General features: G+C 52.0%; 1 protein-coding gene across 1 annotated transcript in view; it reads right to left on the bottom strand.

The window, feature by feature from the left end:
* FCGBP (Fc gamma binding protein) overlaps positions 1-25,330 on the bottom strand; it is a gene marked incomplete at its 5' end in the record, with an annotated part of 84,498 nt that overhangs the window by 56,097 nt on the left and 3,071 nt on the right. Inside the window, 13 exon segments of the mRNA XM_080908678.1 lie at positions 10-581; positions 1,430-1,973; positions 2,196-2,812; positions 3,138-3,711; positions 4,744-5,081; positions 8,710-8,851; positions 9,564-9,763; positions 9,867-10,449; positions 13,723-14,315; positions 15,456-16,023; positions 18,723-19,327; positions 20,137-20,707; positions 24,288-24,632. Of these exon segments, the coding sequence (XP_080764804.1) occupies positions 10-581; positions 1,430-1,973; positions 2,196-2,812; positions 3,138-3,711; positions 4,744-5,081; positions 8,710-8,851; positions 9,564-9,763; positions 9,867-10,449; positions 13,723-14,315; positions 15,456-16,023; positions 18,723-19,327; positions 20,137-20,707; positions 24,288-24,632 (6,252 nt within the window).

A 25,330-nucleotide genomic window follows, 5' to 3' on the forward strand; every position in this document is an offset into this window, starting at 1 on the left:
TCCACTCACCTGTGGCCCTTTCGCCAGGACCACAACCTGGCCTGCCACATTAACCACCACCCGCTGGGGATCTCCGGCAGAGTCCTTCTCAAGCACAATGGAAAACTGCTCCTCTCCAGGTTTTGGGTGACAGACACTGGCCAAGACATAGGAGCAGGTGCCATGAAGGTCATACACCCGCCCATCAAGAGTGACGTAATGGACACCTCCATTGGCCAGACAGTGGCCACAGCCAGTGGGATGGCAGGCCTGAACACCGTTCTCTATCCGGCACTCCTCATAGGGCTCACAGTCTGCACCTTCCCGGCAGGTGACCTGGCCACCAGGCCCGCACTCACAGAGCCGCTCACACTCAGGGCCTGGGTAGAAGGTGTCACCGAGCACATAGTAACGCCCATTGTATAGGCAGCCACACTGGCCCACAGGCACACAGGTATCGCCGCTGAGCACGAAGCCAGAATCACAGACACAGCCCTCACGGCAGATGGTTTCACAGCCCTCGGGGGCTGAGAGGCTCGGGCAACTGACAGGGCAGGAGTCACCACAGAGCTGGTAGTGGCTGTGGGCAGGACACTGGAGGGCTGTGGGAAGAGAATAAGGAAGAGTCAGGCGGAGGCGAGGCTTGGGTGTGAGAGCCTGACTGGGGTCTGCTGCCTCTGGCTTGGCATGTGACAGGACCTAGAACATATGACAGGCCCACTGATAGGAAATGTCAGGTGTGGGGCATGACCTGGTCTCTCTGAGAAGGGTGTCTTACTATGACAAGTTCTTCTGAAGCAAGTGGCTGTCTGAAGATATGACCATACATATGAACAGAACGGTCTAGAACAGACCAAGGCTTTACTGGTGTGAGTGTGACTAGAGACCCATGTGTGTGGGAGGCCACTCAGCCTGACTGAGGACAGTGCCGGCGTGACTGGAGTACCCACGGGCCTCTGCGATGTGCTCTGTTTCAGGGTGCCACTGTGGCAGTGTGTATGTGACCGGGTGACATTAACAGGTTGGACCTGACCCAGCAGATCTGCCTGAAGGAGCTGTCCCACACCTTCTGCCCCAGTCTGCTTGGATCTGCTGGGGACAGGTTCCAGCTCAGCATGTCTGATGTGGGACCTGCATGTGGCAGGCAATGTAGGGTCTCCCCAGACACCACTGGGCTATCTGGCCACTTCTGTGTGGCTAACTCTATTTCAGTATGGAAGATGGTTCAGGGGCTTGAGACTTGGCCTCTGACAGGGGTTCCTTGCAGAGTAACTGTCACTGGGGCATATCCAAGTCCATTAGAAAAACGAACTCCCAGAGTGGTCTGCACCCAGGGTTTCTGGCTTTGGCTCTGAGTACTTCCCTACCCACCGATGTTTTTCAGGGTGTGTCTCTGTCAGGAGCTGGGGGATGGCCCTGTCTGTGTGGAGCTATATGGGTCAGTACTCACGACAGAAGTCTGGCTTCCTCCACTCTTCAAGTTGGGCCCCAGCAGCTTGACATGCTGCCACATAGGTGGCTATGGCAGGACAGAGGCCTCCTGGATGTCCCTGAACCTGACAGGCATCCAGCAAGCAAGCCTCGAAGTACTGCGTGGGTGGCACAAGACTGTGGCAGGGTGCTAACGGGCCTTTCGGGTCTGTGATTTTGCCGCACGCGTCGGGGCCACGGAATGGTTCCTGTTGCTCAGGTGTGCAGGGTTGTGGGCAAGGACCAGGCTGGCACTGGTCACAGCCTGGAGCTCCGCCCACTTTCCAGCCCTCAGGTTTCCCGCCCACTGCTGTCAGGTCATCCTTGGGATTCTTGTTGTAGTTCCCGCACAGGCCACAGAGGGCGCCCGCATAGGCTGCAGGCACGCGCAGGCGCACGAAACTGTTTCCATCAAAAGCCAGGGAGAGCCCTGAGGGCGTGTTCACTACTACATCAGCTCCACTTATGTAAACGCTAAGTTTCTGGTCCAGATGGAAGGGCAGAGCAACGAACTCTCCGTTCACCTGTAGGGTGGGGAGAACGTCAGAGGAGAGGCACTTGTTAGTTTTGCTAAGGCTGAGCAAACTGCTACGTACTGAAGGCTGAGCCTGGAGAAGTCAGTGCTTCCAGCCTTCCGGGTCCCATAGGCTGGAAGCTGAACCAGCCTCATGCCTCCACCAAACTGGGAACGATGCCCTGAACACCAGAGGCTGGAACGGCTTCTGTGTGGCCCACAGCCCACTCACCTGTAGCCGCCTGGGCCATTGGGCACTGAGGGTCAAGCTGAGGCCATAGATATTCAGAGTGACACTTCGGGTGTAGCTGACAGCCTGGCTGCCCCTGTGTTCATTAGCCACGGTGACATTGAAGTATTCAGTCCCTGTGGGTGTCTCATGGCAGGGTGCGCTCAGCAGGTACTCGCAGGTGCCTTGGAAGTCAAACTGGTGCCCATCTAGGGTGGTGTAATGGGGGTCACCCCAGGCTTCACATTCAGCTATGCTTGTAGGTTGGCAGCCGATCTCTCCAGAGGGCAACAAGGCACACTCCTCCCCAAGCCCACAGCTGGCAGACTTGCAGATCAAGGAGTCACCTCCAGGTCCACAGTGACACCTCTTAGAGCAGGTGGTATCGGTCCAAAACTCAGTGCCTCCTTCATGGTATGTGCCATTGACCCAGCAGCCACAACCGCCATCCAGGGGGACACACCGATCAGCACTCAGGATGAAGCCCTGGTCACACTGGCATCCCTCCACACAGGGCCCGTCACATGCAGATGGGGTTGTGTGTCGTGCAGGAGGTGGGCAGGTGGCTGGGCAGGGTGGGCCACAGAGCTCATAGTGGCTGTTTTCAGGGCAGGAGATCTCTGTGGGCAGATGAAGGAGGGAGAGAAACAAAGGTGTTGGACTGGCCTCTGGGGGACAGGGTGGGAAGAGACACCAACAGAGATAGAAGGGGACAGAGAGACTTGTGGACCCAGTGACACAGTCAGAGAGGGATACAGTGACAAAGCAGAGCTGATGGAGTGAGGGGCAGACAGGGGGATGATGAGCTGGATGACAGACACACAACCAGGAGACAGGGATGAACAGAAACCAGCGGAAAGACCCCAAAGGGTGGGTGTAAAGCCAGCCCAGCCCAGCAGAGTTGGTGTCTCGTACCCAGGCCTTGTCCTGCTCCCTGCCACTCACCACAACCAGCCTGAGTCCTCCAGTCCTGGATTTTGATGCCAGCAGCTTGACAGGCAGCAGCATAGGCAGCCAGTGCCTGGCATAGGATGTCTTTGCTGCCACCACCCAGGCAGACATCCAGCACACAGCCCTTGAAGAAGCTTTCAGGAGGCACATGGGAATGACAGCTGGCAAATGGACCCCCTGTGCCGGCAGCCAGAGGTCCACAGTAGCCAGGACCCTCATACTCCTCCACTTGGTCCTCTGGGCACATGGGACAGGACCCCTGACATTCATGCCAGCAAAGAGGATCCCACCCTGGAACTTGCCAGCTGCCCCCCCAGGTAGGAATTGAGGGTGCCACTGTGCCGTTAGGGAAGACTTGGTCATTTTGGGGTTTTTTGTCCATGTTTCCACAGAGCCCGCACACTGCACCATGGTAACTGCTGGGCAGTGTGACCTCTACCCTCCAGTTCCAGTCGTAGGTGACTTGAAGGCCAAAGTTAGTCTCCAGCACAGCCTTTGAGCCTCCATTAATCACCGTAATTCGCCCACCAGCCAAGTAGACAGGCAAGGCCATCAGGACTCCATTCACCTGGGGAGAGAGGGAGTCCACCAGGGGTCATGGGCGCAGTGCAGGTGGAGTTGTACCCTCTGCTCTCTGGATTACTTTCCTCCTCCCAAAGGGCTTCCTCCTGCCTGTTGGGATCAGTACCTTTATACACACTATGGCCATCTAATCCAGCCCCTGAGAAACAATGTTTTGTGCCCTCTAAATTCACTCTCTTCCTTCTCCTCCAACCCCTCATTTCTCCTGACCCCTCTTTTCCCTTAGGTCTGTCTCTTTAAAAGTCCCTTTCTGGTCTCTGTTGCTTTGTATTCCCTACCCACATTTCAATGTTTCTTCCTGTCCCTCTGTCTCTCTCATCTCTGCATCTCTGTTCTATATGTCTCTCTTGACCAGAAGGCTTTGACTCTTTGTCCTGGCCCCGCCCTCTCTCTGAGTCACTGTTTACCTACACCCTCATTCCATCTTCAGAATGTTTGGCTTATGCTTGCACCCCTCCCCTGTACCCCAACCCCACTCCTCCGATGTTCTCAGAGCCTGGGCCTCTCCCTTTTCCCTGTTCACTAACAGATGCTTGCTTACAGAGTTTGGCTCTGAGCTGAGCTCTAACTGGTACCACAGTGCTGGGTTGTTGGGCAGATTCAAGGCCCACTGTGTTCAGCTACTTGCACGGCATCACAGAACTCATTAAGAGAGGGCCTGAGCTCAAATCTATGTCTAATCCAGTGGTTCTCATAGGTTTGGGGGTCAAACGACTTTCACAAGAGTCGTCTAAGACCGGTTCGTAACAGCAAAATTACAGTTATGAATTAGCAACAAAGATAATCGTATGGCTTGGGGTCACTAACGTGAAGAATTGCATTAAAGGCTCACATCATTATGAAGGTTGAGAAACACTGGTCTATATGAAGGGAAACACTGTGGATCTACTTTAAGCTCTTAGCAGAGGGCCGTGCTTCATTCCCAAGAAAAAGGTGCCCCTTTCTTGTAATCTTCTCTGTGTGGGTTCATTTGGTCCCCAAGCCCCAGGGTGTTCTGGGAGCTTCATGCTGGACATACCCGGACTTTGCCATTCTCATTCTTGTGGATGGAAATGTTGGTATTGAGGGTGGTCACAGTGACCTGTCTCACATAGGACACGGCAGGGTTACCCCGGTTCTCATTCTTGGTTGTGACAGTGAAGGGAGTCAGGCCCTCGGCACTGACCCCAGGACAGATTGTCCCTGCCAGCAGGTAGTTGCAGGTGCCCTGGAAGTCAAAGCTCCAGCCATCGAAGGAACTGTAGTGAGGGTCACCCCATAGCCAACATGTGGAATGATAGTTGGGCACACACACACCCTGACCACCTTGAACTTTGCAGGTCTCCTCTGGCCGGCAAATGATGTTGTGGCATGGGTCTGTGAGGAGAGAAGAGAGTACGTTAAGGGGCTGCCCGCCGCAAGCATGTCTCCTCCCAGCAGCTGCCTGACTGTGCTAAAGATGCTATCTCTGATGGTTGCTGCAGGTGTGACCAGACCTCAGTGCCCTGACACCTAAGCCCTCATCCCTGAAGTTGCTGCGTGTTTGATCTGAGAACCCAGCACTAGGGGTCCATAAATTTCATATCTCATGTCTAGGGTCCCCACATCTAACTCTCTGGCTTAGATAGACCATAGCGCAAAATTCCCTTCCTGGGTGTTAATCCAGTTTCGGGAGTTTCTGAAGACTTTTCCCCCGGGCTTTTGTGTTCAGGATCCTTCTAGTGTCTCACGCTCTGTGGTTCCAGCTTGGTGTCTAGGTGTCCAGCCTTCAGACTTGCCCCTGTGTCTTGTTTCCTGTTTGAAATCAGTAGAGGGCGCTGGAAAGGCAGGGGCGCCCTGTCCTCACAACCTGCTCTGCTCTTCTGGCTGCTGCTGCTGCTGCTGCTCTGTGGGGCCTCAGACAGGTGGGACACTGGCTCTCTAGCTAGTCAGCTACACACCCCAGATAGATCATAGACCATAAACCAGAGGACTGTTTCCAGCCGAGTCTTACCAACTTCAGTGGGGGTTTCATTCCTGCAAACCCAGCCTGCAGGATCCTGCACTCTTTGGTGGGTCTACGGTGAGGCCTGCTAAGTCCCAGCCTTCTCTCAGCATTGGGGATTAGCTCTAGGGTGGGGCTCCTTTGAGCTTTGTGTTTCCCTTACCCTACCGCAGCCAGTCCCCTTTATAATTGGGCTGTGAGAAGAAAGGGGGTGGACTACTCACACACACTAAATGCGATCATTCTGAGGAAGGAGCCAGGGACAGCAGGAAAGTGCAGCTAGTCCCTGAGGTGGGTGGTGCCAGAAACACATGCAAATCTTAATAGTGAACAGACTCTGTCTGTCTCTGTCTCTCCACAGCCACCATGTGGGAGGTGGAAGCTGAACCTGGGTCCTTTGAAAGAACAGCCAATGTTCTTAACCACCGAGCCATCTCTCCAGCCCTAACCCTTGATTTTTAATCCCTTTTTTCTTCCTCCCTACTTAAAAAAAATTTCCTGTCTTTGGTCAAATAAGTTCCCTCTCTTCTCTGTTTCTCTCTGTCTCTGTCTCTGTCTCTGTCTCTGTCTCTGTCTCTGTCTCTGTCTCTCTCTCTCTCTCTCTCTCTCTCTCTCTCTCTCACACACACACACACACACACACATATACACACACACACTTTCCTGTACAAAAATCAATGTAAAATGCACCACAGACCTTAAGACCAGTCTTTAGGTTTAAAAAGTGCTAGAGGAAACCGTGAAAAAACCAGGAACAGTTGCCAACAGCTTTATAAACTCCTCAAGACATAGTGCCAAGAACTGGCAAGTAAAATTCCACTAAATCGAACAGCTTCTGCACAGCAAAGGAAGCAGCTCACGGAGTGAAGAGACAGCCCACAGAATGGGAGAAAAAATCTTTGTCAGGCATTAATCTGACAGGAGACTAGTATTGAGACTATATAAAGAACTCAAAAGAAAAATAAACACAAGACAGCAAGTGATTTAGCAAGCAGATGGGCAGAAAATGAACTTTTCAAAGGAAGGACACAGTCAGTGAGCAAGTGGCCAAAATCCTTGTTTTAACTTGAAACAAGAGTTCATGTCAGCCCAGACAGAATGACCGTTATCACGAAATCGAGCAACTGCTTGTGAGGGCTCTGGGGGAGGAAAGCCTTATCCACTGCTGGGAGGAACGTTAACTGATGCCGCTTCTGAGGAAATCAGTATGAAGTTTCCAATAAAATCAAAACTAGGAGCACCCTATGACCCAGCTCCACTCCAGGTAGGTACCCAAAGGTGTCTAAGCAACCACACAATAGAGGGTCCTACACATTCATGTTTGCCGATCTCTGTTCACAGTAGCCAAATGATGGGATCAATCTAGGTGCCCATCAACTGAAGGATAAGAAATGTGCCACACAAGCACAGAGGAGCCTTACTCTAAAGAATGTGATCTTCTTACTCATAAAGAATGTGATCACCGGCTGCAGAGATGGCTCAGGGGTTAAGAGCACTGGCTGCTCTTCCAGAGGTCCTGAGCTCAAATCCCAGCAACCACATGGTGGCTCACAACTATCTAATGGGATCTGATGCCCTCTTCTGGTGCGTCTGAAGACAACTACAGTGTTTATATATAATAAATAAATAATAAATCTTAAAAAAAAAAGAATGCAATCACGTCACTCGCGGGACAATGGGTATAACCTGAGAATCAATGATGTCACCTTCATAAAGTTTTCTCTCACTTGAGGAAGTTAGGGAAGAAGGGTGTGAAACTTGAAAGTCAGAGTGGGGGTTGAATAGAGATGTGGAAGAGGAAGGGGCCAGTGAGGGGGAGTAACACAGTAATGAAAGGATGCTTGGAGGGAAACCACAAATGTTCTTCTGTAACTGATGAATGTTAATGAAACGTAGTTCTTAAGAAAATCAGTGTTGCCGGGTAGTGGCGGCATATGACTTTGATCCTAGCACTTGGGAGGCAGAGGCAGGCAGATCTCTATGAGTTCGAGGCCAGCCTGGTCTACAGATTGAGTTCTAGGACAGCCAGGGCTATACAGGGGGAAAAATGGAGAAAAAACATGCAAACAAACAAGAAAGGAAAAAAGATCAGTCCTTTTGTCTGCTGGGAGGGAACCTAAAGCTCTGTGCATTATGGTAGGCAATGTTCTGCCTCTGGAGTGGGTCACGTGCAAACACAAATCATTCATTCATGTGGGCGTGGCATTTCTCTCCTTCAGGACCACAGCAGTCCTATCTGTCATTTCCACTGGTCTCAGCCCAGCCTTCCAGAGCCTAGTTCCTACTTTTTTCTTCTTCTGGGATTCTCTTGCCTCTCACCTTAGGAAATCAATTCAAGGGAGGCCCCATGCCACAGGTTGAGACTAGGAATCCTTTAAACAGAACCCCTAGAAACTCTGATCCCCAATTTGAAAGGTTCTGCCTTGGCCCAGTCTGTGATCTAGGACACCTTACGCTCTGCTTTCCCAAGTTAACGCTCAACAAATTTCCGTGTCCTCAGTCATCAGGGAAATGAAGATTAAAACAAAATGTCCCTTTAATGACAAACTGCCATTTAATGCTGGTGTCCAAAACCCCAACATAATCCAATGGTCCAGTAGGCAAGAAGCCATGGGACCAGCTGGTACTTGCTGCTAATAAGGCTGTCTTCTGCTCTGTTTCTTCAGACACATAGTCCTTGCTTGTTTTATATCATAAGGGTTGAGAGGTTGTAATGAAAGCCCTGTGGCCTATTTACCATAGGGCCCTTGAGGAAAAAGACCACCCAGTTCTGCAGTACTCCAAGGGCCTTTGGCATCCACCATCAAAATCTTGCCCCGGGACTCCCACAGCCTGGCATCCCATAAAGCCTCTTGACACCCAGATTGGATGACCTCTGCCCTTGTCTCCTGGAATCCCAGTCTAAGGTCTGACATTTCAATCCACAGCCCTCTAAACCTCTCATCTTGCAGCATGTTACGCTCAGCTCCCAGACTGTGTCCCGTGTCCCCACCACACCAGCCCAGCCACACTGCCCAGCACCTTTGGTGACGCAGGTCAGGACGCCTCCTGAGGGCTCGCACACCTCTCCTGGCTTGCAGCTGTGATCCTGGCACACCATGCCTTTGCCTGGATGGCACACACAATGCTGCTGGCAGTTGTCAATGAGAACCGACTCCTCTGGCTGTGGGACAGAGAGCATGGGTCAGTAACCGGAGGCGGGTGCCAATTCCCAGTGTTTCAGTCACAGAGGGGTTGGGGGACAGCTCTCAGCAGTGGGGTCCATTGCCAGTGAAACTGAGGCATGGCATGGCTTTGAAGTCCAACTCATTCATTCATTCATTCATTCATTCATTCATTCATTCATTTATTCACCCACTTATTCCAGAATATTCGGCGAATTGATGTTGCTTAGGAGGCGCAGAGTTAAGTAGTCACTCAGAGCTAACGGTATGGAACACACTGCTGAGCTGTCCCACTGTTCCCAAACTGTATGGCTGAACATTATTTCTTAACCTCTTTATGCCTCAGCTTCCTCATCTGTAAATGACAGCTAGTCATAGGGCCGATCTGAGGAAGTAGAACGGAGTTAATAATATGTGTGGAGTAGAGACGGAACCGAAGAGTGACCTCTTCAGTAATCCAGACTGGTCTGCAAAGGTGAACAGAGACAGCCCCGGGCTAGGAGAGCGATGAACAGTACTCTCTCAACGTGTGCACATTTGTGAGTTTCCGATGCGTGTGTGTAATGTTATGTAACAGTGAGAGAGGTCTGTGGTAAGCAGCATGCACACATGTTCAAGAGTCTGAATGGTGGAAAAACTAGGGTGCTGATGAGCAGTCAGAGGGTGTCCAGGAAGAGGCCCTGGGTTCTGTACAGATGGCTGGGTTCTTACCTCATAGTAGACCCCGTTGTGGTAGCAGCCACATTCCTGGATGGGCACGCAAGCTTTGCCATTGTACAGGAAGCCAGAGTCACATTCGCAGCCCTCAGCACACCCTTCTGGGCACTGCGGGGGTGTACTGAGAGCCCAGCATCCCAGGGAGCAGGTGTCTGCGCAGATCTCATAGTGGCTGTGAGGGGGGCACTCCATTGCTGTAAGAAGAGAATGCCAATCAGAGAGCAGGGTGGGGGTGGGGATCCTATCACTTCTCTATCCCAACCTCTCCAACCCCCTCCTCAATGTCCTGTAACTCACGACAGAAAGTTTCAGTCCTCCATGGCTTGACAGTGCCCCCAGCTGCCTGGCAGGCGCTCACGTAGGCATGGATGCTGTTGCAGAGAATGCTCAGGTTCCCGTTACCCATGCAGAGGTCAAAGACACAGTCTTGCAAGGGACCCTGGGGGTCCAACAGCTTGTGGCAGTCAGCCAGCGGCCCTGTGGGGCTGGTGAGCAGCCCGCAGAACTTCTCCCCTTGATATTTGTCCTGCAGCTCAGGGCTGCACTGGGTGTCACAGTCATCTCCCGTGCAGGGAGGCACTGGTGCGCAGGGGGAGTCCGGCACAGCTTCCTCCCAGGAGTTGCCGAAGTCATTGGGGTTGGCTGCCTGTGAGCCATCGGGCTTCTGGAAGTCATCCTTGGAGTCCCCATTGTAGTCCCCACACAGGCCACACATCTGCTGGTAGTAGTTGCCTGGGATGGTGACCCGCACGTAGTACACAAGGTCGTAGGCCACGCGCAGGCCAAAATCGGTTTCAATCACAACATCGGACCCTTGTTGGGAGATACGGATCTTGCCTCCGTCCAGCACCACGGGCAGCCTCATGTCCACGCCGTTTACCTGGGGGCAGGGAATGCCAAGCTTCAGAGAGTGTGCTTTGAGTCAGTCTGTCCCTACCTGACACTGAAGTACTGCGTGACCTCATTTCTGTAGGCTGGCCTTAGCTCCCATATTTGTAAAATATGTATAATAGCGGTGTCTTATGTTGGGTTGAATGATAGTTTCCAAAAGGTAAGTCTCCTCCCAGAAGCTGGAGGGAGGAGTCGGCTGTTAAGAATATTTACTGCTGCATCAGAAGACCCACACCCAGCTGCTCACAAACTCCTGTAATTCAGACTCCAAGGGACCTGATGCCCCTCTCTGTCCTCTGTGGTCACCCACATGTGCACACACACACACACACAGACTTGCATAAATTAAATAAAATAAGATAAGATAAAACAATGATAAAAAGATAAGTCTACCCAGAACCTCTGAACGTATTTTTGAAGAAAGGTCATAGCGGGTGTAATTATAGTTATTATCATGAAGTGAGATAATCCTACATCAGCCTGGACTCAAAACCCAGTGACAAGTGACTTGAGGTGAGAAGAGAAGAGAGGAGAGGGAGAGGGGAGGAGAAGAGAGGGAGGGCAGGGAAGAGAAGAAGGGGGGGGGAGAAGAGAGGGAAGGAAGGGAAAAGAAGAAGAGAGGAAGGGGAGGGGAGAAGAAGAGGGGAGGGAGAGAGTAAAGAAGAGGGAAGGAAGGGAAGAGAGGAAGAGAGGGAGGGGAGGGGAGAGAAAAGGAGAGGGAGGGAAGGGAAGAGAAGAGGAGAGGGAGAGGAGAGAAGAGGAGAAGAGAGGAGAGGGGAGAGGAGAAGAGAGGGAAGGAAGGAAAAAGAAGAAGAAAGGAAGGGGAGGGGAGAAGAAGAGGAGAAAGAGAGAGGAAAGAAGAGGAGAGGAAGGGGAGAGGAGAGGAGGGGAGAGAAGAGGAGAATGGAAAGAGGGAAGATCAGGCAGGAACCTAAGTGCTGGCACTAGAAGCCAAGGGGCCACTGGAGACACTGAAAGCTGAAAGGGCAAGACGTTTTCTCCCCTTCAGTCTTTGGATGGGTGGGAGTGGCCTTGCTGCAACCTTGATTGTGCACTTGTGGCGATCAGAGCTGTGGAAATTAAAACTGTGATTTTAGGACAGTACGCTTGTGGCACTTTGTCACAGCAGCCACCAGGAAACTCTTTTACGTCTCAGCTGAGCAATTGCCTCAGCAGCCCGAATGACGGGATCCTTTATTACAAGTGGTATGGTGACATGCAGGGGCTGAGCTTGGAGCACATGGCTGGGCTTTATAGTTTAGCCTTCTGTGCCCTTGGGCAGGAGACTCACCTGTGTTTCTGCTTCCTGTCTATCTGGTAGGTATGGGGGGTGGGGAGCTTGCTTTCAGAGCGTCATTTAAGGCATCTATGTGACACCTGCCAAGGCTTGGGAAGCAGACACACCACCGGCTGGCTGGGGCTGTGTTTACAAGTCAAGCTGGACAGCCTGGGGCATTCAGAGTTGCTGCTCTAAGTGTGGCTGGATGCAGAGCGAGGCTCCATTCCTCACCGAGGATCACCGAGGGCTCTGCCTGGCACACCCCTGACCTCACTACATCCCTGCCCTTCCTCATCACACACACCCAGCCCACTGGCTTTTCATAGGTGTGAAGACACTGGGAGGAGGCAGGGAAAGGCTTGCTCTAGGCGTGTCTAGAGTGTCCAAAAGACATCAACAGTCACTCCTCCCAGGCTGGCAGTGAATAAGGGTAAGTCACTTAACCCTCTGGGCTCAGTTTCTGCCTCTGCAGCGAGGGACAACCACAGGGAAGCTGGGGTTTGGTGACAGGGACAGAGACTGTTCCCACACATCTGGAGCGGCTCATTTGTCAGTGGCTAACCTCGGAGCTTGGGGCTTGTTAGGGAAGATGCTGCACCTGCCACCCATGTCCAGCCCGTGGGACAGCTTTTGTACCTACTGCTCCCAGCACAATGGCTGTGTGCTGCATGTCAGCGGGGGTGGGGCGGGGAGGGGTATTCCCAGTGTATCTCAAATGCCAGTCTCCTGTGAGACTCAATCTTCCTGCTCAGTTTTCCGAGCATGTACCAGGTGGAGTCTGGGCTTAAATTCTGCTGCTCTATGAATGATCTCCCAAAGGGTCATATTTTCACTGTTTGGTTCCCAGCTAGTGGCACTATTTTGGAAGGTTTCAGAAAGTCTAGGAAGTGGGGCCAAGCTGGAGGATGCAGGTCTTTGGAGGTAGGAGCATGGGTATCTTCTACCTAGACCTTTCATTTCTCCCTTCTCTGTAAGCAGCTCTCCTCTACCACATGTCCCCACAGTCACTATGTTCTGCCCAGGCACATAGGAACAGACAACCATGGACTAAACCCTCAACAAAACTATTTCCTTCCTGAAGCAGTTCTCCCAGGTCACCGCAACAACAACAACAACAACAACAACAACAACACTGAATTTCCTCAGGGACCTCTGGACAGTGATGAGAACATTTTCTCTTTAAAAGAGAAAGCAAACATCAACCCCACAAGGTTCAAAGCACTGTGGTCTGTGCCGGCAGCTGAGGCGTGGTGTTTAAACCTGCAGTTGCTTTATTGTTGTTGCTATAGTTAAGGGGATAAAGGAACAACAGATTGCCCTCTTCTTTGAACCTTTTCCATCTCGGAACTTTCCCCTGTGTGATTATATCACATCCTGTCTACGGTGAGACCAGGGAGGTGCCCGGGGTAGACCTTATACAGGGTAAAGGAAGATGGAGTACAAGAAGAGAGGAGGACAGAGAACTTCAGTGGGGGTAGTCCGCAGTGTGGGACAGAAGAGTCAGAGCCACTTTGGAAAGTTCCTGATCTCATTGCTCTGGGCTTTCTCCCAATATGTACTCTAATTGGACCCCCACTTCACACATTCCCTAGGAGCTCTGCAAGCTCTGGTCCACGCAGCCCTCCCGGCTCTCACTGGTCCATGCGGCCCTCCCCCTCCCATTGGTCCATGCGGCCCTCCTCGCTCCCATTGGTCCATGAGGCTGTCCCCGCTCCCATTGGTCCATGCAGCCCTCCTCGCTCCCATTGGTCCATGCGGCCCTACTCGCTCCCATTGGTCCATGAGGCCCTCCCCGCTCCCATTGGTCCATGCGGCCCTCCTCGCTCCCATTGGTCCATGAGGCTCTCCCTGTTCCCATTGGTCCATGCGGCCCTCCTCGCTCCCATTGGTCCATGCGGCCCTCCTCGCTCCCATTGGTCCATGCGGCCCTCCCCGCTCCCATTGGTCCATGCGGCCCTCCCCGGAGGGAGTCCCCACTCTCACCTTGACCTTCCACTGATTCTGCTCCAGTCGGAGGGTGTAGTTGGCCACCAGGACCGTGATCGCCTTGGTCACACTGACTTTCCCATTACCCCAGGCCTCATTCTCCTGCAGGACAGTGAACTGGTGTAGACCAGGCCGAGTTCCGCAGGTCTGCGCTAGCACATACACACAGGTGCCCATGAAGTCGAAGCGGCGGCCGTCAAAGGTGACGTAATGAGGGTCTCCCGATGCCTGGCAGGTGGTAGTGCCCACAGCCACACACCCAAGCACTCCATTGGATGGTTGGCAGGCCTCATGTGGGCCGCAGGATGAGGGTTCGCAGGAAACCAGGCCACCTTCCTCACAGTGGCAAAGAGAATCGCATCCGGGTCCCGGATAGAAGGTTTCTCCTGGTGAGTGGTAGATGCCCTGGTGCACACAGCCACAGGAGGCCAGGGGCACACAAGACTCACCGCTGAGGGCAAAGCCCTCGTCACAGACACAGCTCTCTCGGCATTCTGAGCCGCAGCCTCCAGGCACTAGCAGGTCTCCACAGGACAGTGGACATCCATAGGAACACAGCTCATAGTGGCTGTTAGGTGGGCAGGTCAGCGCTGCAGAGAGGTCACCAAGATCATTAGCTCTTTCGAGGGGTCACAGTGGATACCCCCACACTCTGCATTCACACACGCACATGCTGGGTCAGTGGTAAGATGTCTGTGAGCTCAGCGGCATCAGGAGATCATCTCCTATCGCATGGAATTGGATCCGTCGATTATTATTTGATTCTGACACCACTGAAATTTGTGATTATCTCTGTGTATTCGAGTTGGGCATAAACTGCATGCTGCGCATGTTTAAACAGGCACGCGCGTGTGAGTACATGTGAGTGATCTATGCAGTGCGTCTGCAGATGTTGTCTTTCCACCCTCCAACCCCCTGTCCCCCGCATGCCCTTCTCCTGATTCTGGATTTTCTATTTATTCGGAACCTCTGATGCTCAAGAAAAGCATTCTACCATTCTCCAGCAGTAGCTTGCACACACGCACATGCACACGCGTGCACACACACTGTAGTAGCAGTTTTAAATAATACCATGCTTGATAATCTCTGTGGAAACTGGACGATGGACATAAAAGGCCCACTGTCCCATACTTTTCCCACAAGATTGCTACTTGCTGGGAGTTCCAGTGTTTGCAATGATCTAGACTTGAGATGAAGTATCAAGAGGTACAAGCTCCACTCACAGGGTCCAAACCCTCAACAGCAAAATGGCAGCTCCCTCCAAGGGCAGGGGGCCTAGCACTATTATTTACGTGTGTCCTCACGCTGAAAAAGCTAGTGAAGCTGTTTGTTCCTGCGCGCAGTTAAAATATGCATCACAGGGCACACTCGCACGGAGCTTAAAACTCAGGAGATGGGCATATGACTTTCCAAATATCTGTGAGCGCAAGCCAACCCTTCCTGCACCCACATCCTCAGCAAAGAGGTATGTGAGGTGAAGTAGCCAGTTGGGACCAAGGACAGCTGCAGAGAGGTCCGGGCTCCCTCTGAATGCAGCACCACAGCGTGTCACTGCACACTGCTGCCTCTGACCTCACAGAACTGTACGTTGGTTCCGTCGCCTCCTCAGCTCTTCCATGGCGTAAGCCCACACCGCTCCTCACCAGGCAGAACAAGGATTAAACAATGCTACTTGTTTGTTAAGAACAAACATCAGACCCAAACCCGGGGATACCATCCTTGGTACTTACGGCAAAGCGTCTCGTTCCTCCAGGGATGTACAGTGCCCCCAGCCGCCTGGCATGCAGCAGCGTAGGTTTCCAGTGCGTCACACAGTGGCCCAGACTGACCGGGCAGCATGCAGAGGTCATAGACACAGTCCCGTATGGCACCCTGGGGGTTCAGCAACTTGTGACACTCCCGGAATGGGCCCTTAGGATCAGCGAGGATCCCACATTCCTCTTTGCTTTGAATTTGTTGGGTCACAAGGGAGTCCAGCTGGGGACAGTCACCAGGTTCCGTTGCTTCACATCCAGGAATTGTCTCGACCTGCCAGCTGTTCCCAAAATCCAATACGTTGGTAGTATGGCTTCCACCCTTCAGAGTCAGGTCGTCATCTGGGTTCCCATTGAAGTTCCCACAGAGCCCACACACAGCTTTAGCATAGCTACTGGGCACCTTGGCAGTCACGTGAGCATCCCAATTGTAGGTAACAGTCAAGCCAAAGTCTGTGCTCACGACAGCATTGTTGCCCTGGCGGTACACCTTCACCTTCCCACCTGCAGCCTGGAAAGGCAGGTACTGAAGGATGCCATCCACCTGGGGAGAGATGCAGGAAGAACAGGTCAGGACTTCCATGTTTTCACTCAGGTATGTCCACCCACCACCACCACACCCTCCTTGGTTTCACCTCAGGGCTTCATAATGGCTGTCCCCTCTGCCTGCCACATCACCCATCCTCCCTCGCTCTCGAGACTGAAACCCACATCTCTGCCGCTTTTCAAAGCCTCCTTCACCTGTCTCCCTGGAACCGGTTTGAGTGTTTGCCCGCAGGTTCATGTGTTTGATCATCGGCCATGGCTGATAGATAGCTCGGCCTTGGAAGGCTTTGGAACCTTTGAGATGTGGACCGAGCTTGGAAAAGTACAAATCTCAGGGGAAGGTTTTACGGGTTAGGAATCCACTCTACTTCCCACCGACTGGTCCACTGAGAGGTGAGCAAACCTCTCCTCACGTTCTAGTTGAAAGGGAGCCACGAGCCATGTCTTCCCTCTTACATGTTGAGACATAAGTAAGGTACACAAGATAGCGTTTCCCCTCCTTATGTGGCTTCTTGTCAGGCATCGGGATGGGAAGAAGAATGACTAACCCATCTTGAAAGCGGTCCTGTTTAGTCTAGCCCCGAGGACTTTGCATTCTGCCGAGGCACCACTCACCCACCCCTGCTTCTGCCTTACCCTTCTGGACCAGCGTTCCTTACTCTCCAGCCTTCTCTCTGCATGCCCACATTTCAACGCCAGGTTTGAGCCAAACCTCTCTCTCAGCTTGGCCTCAGATGACGACCCAGATGGTCTGAGTCCCATGCTCCGTACTGAACTCGGGGCTCTTTTCCTTGCTGTACCCCCTGCTTACAACACGGTCACTCGCTCCCACACCCCAGTTTTGCATCCATAGGTCATAATGTCTCAGTCACATCCTGCCCAGCTTTTTGACCCATAATTCCACCTGCTTCTGCAAGCCACACTGGGTGCTGTTTTATCTTCTTCAAGATTACCCAGCCTCAGGCTTCATGTTTGCTGTTCCCTCTGCCCAGAAGAGGCCATGGCTTACCTGGTGGCCTCTTCGTTCCTCTCCGTGCCTCATCTAAATTCAAAGGCATGATTATACTTAGCCCCTGCCTCAGCTCCTCGGTCACCATCTCTGGCCCTTCACTTATGCCCTACTAGTGTCTTTGTTGATTCTCATCCCCTCAAGTTTATCCTTTATGCATGTCACCCCTTTCTCCTGGAACTCCTTTCTGTCTGTTCCATGTCTGACTTCGGGACAGGTGACATAGCTCAGGAGTTAGCAGCATGAACTGCTTTTGCAGAGGACTCAAGGACTGAGTTAAGTTCTCAGGACCCAGGGTGGGCAGACCATTGCCTGTAACCCCAGACTAGAGGAAATGCATACTTCTAAGTCCCCTTGGAACTTAAGTTTACAACCCATGCCCCTTTCCCCCAAGTTAAAATAATAATAAAATATAATTTGTTCATTTATTCTCTTGTTTTTTGTTTTTTTTTTTTTTTTTTGAGATAGGGTTACTCTTGGCTGTCCTGCAACATATTTTTTAGACCAGGCTAGCCTCAAACTCACAAAGATCTGCCTGCTTCTGCCTCCCAAGTGCTGGGACTAAAGGTGAGACATCACTACCTGCTCATCTCAGACTCACTAAGGTCCCCTCACTGTTTAGCCCAAAACTGTGAGCCTCAGTAGCTGGCTCAGCCTCTCTGCTTCAACTTTCTCAGCCAGAGATAAATGAACTACTTTCCTTTCTTGCTGTGGAGAGGAGGGGAATGAATGTGTGCTGTCCGTTCAGCCCACTGAAGTAAGTAGTCACATAAGGTGTCGAGCTATTAATACTCAAGGCTTGGGCAAAGTCTTTTCAGATAAGTGAGAAAAAAATGCCTATTAATAATTATTCCCTCTCCTTATCTGGAGCCCCTGTAATAAACATTTGCTTATGGGCAAGACTTCTTTCACTTTGGGGGCTGTGTGTGAGGTGTTCACAGGACCGGAAGGAAGCACTGAAAATTCTCTCGGTCTCCCATTCCCAATGTGGTTTCCATTCTGCTCCCTAGAGAATAGGCCAGACTCCACCTACTGCCCAAACTTCTTTGTTATAAGAATGAGATATTGTGTGAATATCCAGCTGCTCACTTTTCCAGTTTTACCTTTGGCGTCCACAGAGAAAATGAATGCTCTCTCCTCTCAGCCCGGGCTGGGTCCTTCTGAAGACCACCTGGGCACCCGTAAGCCTTGCTCCATCTTGCTCCCAGAGGCCGGATGAGAATCCGTGTTAATCCTCAACAAACACACCCAGCTCGATACTGACCTTTCATTTTGCTTTCGCGTTGCTCTACGGACCATCATCTTTCAGAAAATGCATAAGCCCACAACTCCGAAGTTTCAGAAGAAAGACAGAAACCACCCATATCTATGTGCGCTTTGTGAGCACTTCGGCATCTCTTAAAGACCGGGCAGGCAAGTTTCATCCAAGTTCATAACCAAGTTTCTTACCATGGGGGATGGGCTGCTGCCGGGGCTGCTCTATATGAAACATCTTACTCTGTCCTTCCTCAGAGGGAAATGCAAAGGCTCCAGACAAGTCAGAGCTCAGAAGAGACACGCTGCCTGGCTCCCGTGCCTCTTCTTTAACCACGCGTTTTGTTTCGTTTCTTAAATAAGCCCCAACCACAGTCACCAATCTTTCAGGGGATTCGCACCCTATCCCCGGTTCCCTGCCCCGTGGAACTCACCAGCACTCTCCCTGGATTCTCCCTTCGCACAGCTACTTCTACACCGTGGGCCTCCACCCGCACGGCTCTTGTGTAGCTCACGGTCTGACTGCCCCGGTGTTCGTTTTCCACCAGCACCCTAAAGGCAGGCAGCGCGGAGTTCTGGCCGCACGAGCCCACCAGCAGGTACGTGCAGGTGCCCATAAAGTCAAAGCGCTTTCCATCGAAGCTAATGTAGTGCGGGTCTCCTGATGCCTGGCAGCTGGCGAAGTTGTCTGGGTAGCAACCCAGGAGGCCGTTCTGCACCTGGCAGCGCTCGCCGCTAGGGCATCCTGATGTGTCCCTGCAGGTCACCTTCTGAGTGGCTCCGTCACAGGTGCAGCGCTGGCGGCACTGGTCGTCAGCGTACACTTCCTGACCCGGGGCCAATAGGTAGCCCTGGTAGGTGCACCCACAGGATGAGACGGGCACGCAGTCACCACCGCTGGCCACGAAGCCTGGAAGGCACACGCAGCCCTCCACGCAAGGGCGAGAAGAGCAGTTGGTCGGTGCGGCTTCTGAGTTGCAGGAGGCCGGGCAGGCAGGGCTGCAAGGATCGTAGCAGCTGTTGGCTGGGCAGGACATGGCTGTAGACGGACAGAAGTTGTGTCAGGCCAGGGTGGGAGGTCCACACCCCTCAGTTAATGGCGCTCCTACCTTCTTGATGCTCAGGCCCCAATGCTTCCCTCCACCCTGGACAGCCAACCAGTCACTGAGCATATCCTGGGACTTCCACCTTCCAAGCCCATGCAGGATCTGTCTCCACGACCCGGGAACCACAGCAGCCTCCTGATTGGTTCCCTGCTCTGCTGTATCAAATGTGCTCCTCACAGCACACAGACCGCAAATGCAGGCACAGGCCGAGTACCCCATTCCCACATCCTGTGTCTCCCTCTCACTCTGGGAAAAGCATAGTCCTCTCGAGGTTCAGGGGTTCCCCTCATCATCATCTCTCTGTCCCCACTTCTCACTCCACACCCTTACCCGTATGTCTGTGCCTTCTCTATCTTTTTTTTAAAGATTTATTTATTATATATAAGTGCACTGTAGCTGTCCTCAGAAACACCAGAAGAGGGCATCAGATCTCAATACAGATGTGAACCACCATGTGGGTTGCTGGGATTTGAACTCAGGACCTCTGGAAGAGCAGCCAGTGCCCTTAACCGCTGAGCCATCTCTCCAGCCTGTGCTTTCTCTATCGTAACCTCCAGTCAGTCTGGGCTCTCAATTTCCATCGCTATGTCTGTTTCAACCTTAGGCTAACTTTAGCAAAGCTTGGATATCTCTGCCAACCTGTATCTCTGTCACCGCCCGGCATCAGGCTGAATCGCAATCATGATTCAGAGATTGGACAAATGGCCCTCATTGTGGGGCTCCCACCCTAGGTGCTACTTACGGCAGCTAGCTGGCGACCTCCAGTTCTCAAGAGTGACACCCAGTTCTACACAGGCCTGGGCATAGGCGCTGAGGCTCCTGCACAGGCTGAGCCGCTCCCCTCCGGTTACACACAGGTCAAACACACAGTCATCCAGGAAAGGCTTGGGGTCCAGGAATTCATGGCAGGCAGAGAAGGGGCCTGTGGACAGAGTTAGCATGCCACAGAGGCGGTCTCCCTTGTAGTGCTGGGTCTGGCCAGGGGTACAGGTTGGACAAGAGGTGTGACAGCCATCGTCACAGAGGTAGTCTCCATCATCCAGCTTCCAGCTATTTGCAAAATCCAAGGGATTGGGCGCCTGGTCCAAGTCAGGCGTGAGGAAGTCATCAGCAGGGTCCCCATTATAGTTGCCACACAGCCCGCATACTTGGTCTTGGAAGCGCTTGGGCAGGCTCAGGGTCAGCTGGCCATCCCAGTCATAGGTGACCACCAGCCCGAAGTCCAGCTCTACCACACCTCGTGTCCCACTCTGGTACACACGCAGGCGGCCCTCGCTCAAGGAGACAGGGAGGCGGGAGCGCTGATTGTCAATCTGCAGAGAGGCAACAGTGGTCAGACTCCTGGGTGATCTCTCCCTCAGCCCTCATCTCCTCCACTCAAGTGCCCTGCTTCAGCCACACGGGATGCCTTCCTTCCTTCACCACCAGCTGAGCCTAGGGATGCTTGCTCTGGCACCTCCAGTGGCCTAAGAGTGTGCTTCCCTGAGATGGTGAGTGAAGACCTCCCCCCAACAATGTCTGCTGAGGTGTCACCGGCTCAGAGAGGCTGTCCCTGATCACCCTTTCAGTAGCCCCTTCCTGTTGCCTCTCCTCCTCCTCCTCTGCTTCCCAGTTCCCACAGCTTCTAACCTTCCCCACAATGTGCAAGTTTCCCACAGGCTGAACCTGTCAGAATCACTGGGAGGCCACCTCATGGTTTTATCTGCAGTGCCTCCAACAGTGGCTGGCCGAATGGCAGGCTCATTACAAGCGTGAAGCTAGTGTGAGGAAGGAACCTGGCAGGTCTGGTGGCAGTAAGGGACAGGTGCAGGGAGCCAGTGAAACAGCAGGACTCGTGCTCATGACAGGAGCAAGTGAGAGCCAGGAGGCTGTGGGCAGAACCAGTCAAGACCTGCAAATGCCAAGATTGAAAGTCTCCCAGCGGACTGCAGCTCATTAAACCATTACTGTAGGATGTCAATCAGCATAGTAAATCCCTGCCCAGGGGCAGCTTTAACACAAGCTGATGCATTCTGAGCTGTGCACAAAGTGGCCCACCGTCCTGAATCCTCCTCCTCCTCTATGAAGCAAGCCTTCTGCTGCTTTGGTTTTCTGTAACACACCTTCACTTTCCCTCACAAGTGTCTCATTTCTGCCTCACACCTAGCCTGTGACACCTGCTAGGGAACAGGTTCAATTTGCCCTAGCCCTGTCCTGAGGACAAAGCACTGAGACAGCATCCGTAAGTCATGCAAGCCGAGGAGTCGGGACCCGGATGGAGGAGACACTGGTAGAGAGGCCTTGGGGCAGAATGGGAAGCCATACCGAATCCTGCCAGCGAAAGAAGGCTCCCTAGAGAAGGGACAGTTGGGTCAAGCCTGGAAGGACCGGTAAGAGTCCCAGACACTCTGAAGGAAGTAGGAGGCTTGTAAGTGTGAGGTCACCGGGCAGCTCAGTGCACTCTGCCTCCGTGTGGAAGTAGTTCATCTGCATGGTGCTCAGCCAGCATCGGTAAAGAATTGAGATCAATAGTAACATTAAAAAAAATCAATATTAAAAAAAAAAGCACTCACAGAAGCAGTTTTTTGTGTGGAGGAGAAAAAGAGACTACGATGTCATATGCCTTTTTGTGAGGTTCTTTGTGCGTCTCTGTCCCCACTGTGCAGACGAGGCTGACCTCAGCCTCACAAAGGTATCTGCTTTTGTCTCCCAAATGATGGGAGGATCTCTTTTCCCCACTTAGATCAAGACCATGGTGGCCAGGAGGCTGCTTGAAGACTATCTGGAAAGATGCTGTAGGGAATTGTTCTAGGTGATGGGAAAAAAAAAAAAAAAAAAAAAAAAACCAACCCCATCTTAACGGGGTTGCATCGGAAAGCACACACAGATGGTGTGTGAATTTGATTGTGGTTTTCAGAGGGGATGTGTGTGCTACTGTGGCTTGACACTAGGGTTTCCCAGGTGTGGTGGCACACACTTTCAGTCCCAGCCCTTGGGAAGCAGAGAGGCAGAGAGGTTCGGGCCACTGAGTCTACACGGTGAGTTCCAGGCCGGCCATGGTTACATAGAGAGACTCTGAGTGAAATAAAAATCAAAACAGAAACTAGGGTGTTGTAAGGGTCAGGCGGGTGCTCTGCCACTGATTGTTCCCCACGCGGTCCCTCGTTTTAGTCCAAGTAGATGCTGTGCCACTGAGCCACTTTCTCTTTGCTTTGCTTTGCTTTTCCCTAAGTTGCCCAGGCTGGCTGGGTTTACCACATAGACTCCTCAGTTGCTTGGATTTAGGCCTATCTCATATGGCCCAGCTGTGAGTTTTAATACATATAAACTTAACTGGAAATTAAGCCAAAGTTATTTAAACATTGCCTTCTAGTTAGCAATATATATGTTGAAGTCATTTTGGTGACATGTTCTAATGACTGGATTTGACTTTCAAGCACATTTAAAGAGAGAAACCGTCCCTCTGACGGGAATGTACAAGTGCTATCCCTGGCAAACGAAGAGTTAATTAAAATGTTTAGACTCTATACAAGGGGTTGACATCCCAGTGGCCACTGTCCGGATTATATACCTTGACTCCAACATCTGAACTCTGAAATAATAAATGAATCAGATGCTTGGCAACTGTTGGAATAATCATCCCAACTCTTGCATCCGCTTGGGGTTAGCTACTCTGCCCACTACCTTGGCTTGACCCTGAGGAGATACACGTCCCCGTCCCCCCTTTTGTTATGCTATTTGGCCCAGTCACAAGCCACTCCACACTCCTTGTTCCCAGTTGCTAAAAGACAATTACAGACTTCCACCCTAGGGGGTGACTCTTACACCCAGCAGCTAGGGAATTTACATACCTCCCCTGCAATTACCTGATAGTATAATACTGGGACCACTGTCTATGTGAGGGATGACTTCAGGCTGTCCTGAGAGATGGCAGTTCAAGATGGAGTAAACTTTCTGGTAACATGAATAATGGACTTGTGTCTTTCTTTCAAACCCTTAGGCCTTTGCCCGGTTCGGAGTAGCTGTTAGTGGTGCAGGCACCACAAGTGGAGGCCCACGTCACCTCCCTCAGGGAACATTAAGAAGATTCTGCACATGGGTTCATTTCGTGACACCAGAAAGATGAATATGATTTTTTAAAATAAGTGTCCACTGAACGTAGTGTATAAAATTATCTTTAGGCGTTATGTTAGGGATATATAGAAACTGAATACATTTTGCATTCAGACTTGGGTCCCTTCACACCATGTGTAGGCAAATGTTCCAAAAGTTTTAAAAGTTCAATCTGAAGCATCTCAGATAAGGGACTCTCATGCTGAACTGTGACCGCGGCTCGTTCCGAGGCTTTGCTGTAATTCCACAGTGACGTGGCAGGAAGGGAGAGAGCTCACCAGACTCAGCAGAGAGGTGCGGCCATACGCCTCTTCCAAGTGTTGCCTGGGAAGGGCTGGCTCTCGGGCTGTGGGAAACCACGCATGTCCTTCCGCCTCTTTCCTTACCTGTGCCGGTCCGCAATACAGTGCCATCTCAAAGAGAGCCTGTAAGGGCTGAACTCTGCATGGACCAAGAAATGAATCTGGCACAGCCCATGATCACCAACTGATTTTGCCACATCACAGATCCCCTATTGTTGGACAAGTAGAGTATTTCTTTTTCCACTTTCTTTCTTAAATTCCTTTTTGCTTTTCCAAATAGCAGCAGATTTACCCCCCCAACCATGTCACTAAATGTCCTTAACATTTCTAGAAGTGGCATTTGTGAGGGAAAGGTCTTAAAGATCTGCTACTGGTTTTCAGATCTCACCAATTTCCTACCATCTCATGTACAAAAGAGGCCTTGGGTTTGGGGGTGTAACCCCAGGGCTTTGGCTCCCATTATTTGACTGCTCATGGGGGTTAAGCTCTGAACACTTACCCGAATGAAGCCAATTTCCCCACGAATCAGCGACACAGAGTGGCTGTAGGCATAGACTATGACCAAGCCCACGTAGGACACTTGACGGCTGCCCCGATGTTCATTTTTGGCTTCCACACTGAAGGCTGGCAGGGTCTCATCAGACCCACACAGCTCAGCCATGGTGTAGGAACAGGTGCCCATCATATCATAGCGACGGCCATCGAAGGTGGTATAGTGGGGATCACCCTGGGCGCGGCAGACAGCTGTGGACTCGGCCACACACCTGGCCTTCCCACTCACCATCTGGCATCGCTGCCCAGATGCACACTGAATGCCTTGGCAGGAAGCCTCCGTTGGGACGAGCTGAGCTGGGGAGGGAAGAGAGTGGGAGTTAGTGTGGACTGTGCGCGGTTGGCTCACAACCACACCTTTTATCAGTGCTCTGGTTTCAGTGTCCTGTGATATGAGCCTGACAATAACAGTTTCTCCATAGAAATTTGAGGGAGTCGTTGGCATATTTTGAAAGACCCCCGCTTAGCAACAGTAAATGCCATTTCTGTAAGGCTGTGCACACACGGGGCAGGCTAGGTCAGGGTCCCAGGTGGCCAAGCAAGATACCGGTGGGCGGCCAGCTTGCAATAGACAAAGAAAAAAAGACATTCAGACAAGCCCAGCTTTCAGATAAGCTGCAGCCCCCGACTGGAACCAGGAGTTGTGTCCTTGGAGCCATATTTCTGCCACCGTCCCCACACTTAGATGAGCCCAAAGCAATTATCCTCGGAAGCTGCAGCCCAACTAGTACCAGGAGTTGCCTCCTTAAAGCCATATTTCTGCCATAGTTCCCACACTTAGATAAGCCCAAGGCAACTATTCTCAGGAGCTGCAGCCCCAGCTGGTATCAGGAGCTGTTTCCTTGGAGCCATGTCCTTGGGCTCACTCCCTGGCCACATTTAAACTAACCAATTAGAACCCTGTTGCTATGCTTCTGCTTCTGTACCTTGCTTCTGCCCCCCAAGCCCTATAAAAAGGGGATTGCCCCTTTGTCCGGCGCACAAGTCCTC

Source organism: Micromys minutus, assembly GCF_963924665.1.
Source record: "Micromys minutus genome assembly, chromosome: 32".
In the NCBI taxonomy this organism is placed as follows: Eukaryota; Metazoa; Chordata; class Mammalia; order Rodentia; family Muridae; genus Micromys; species Micromys minutus.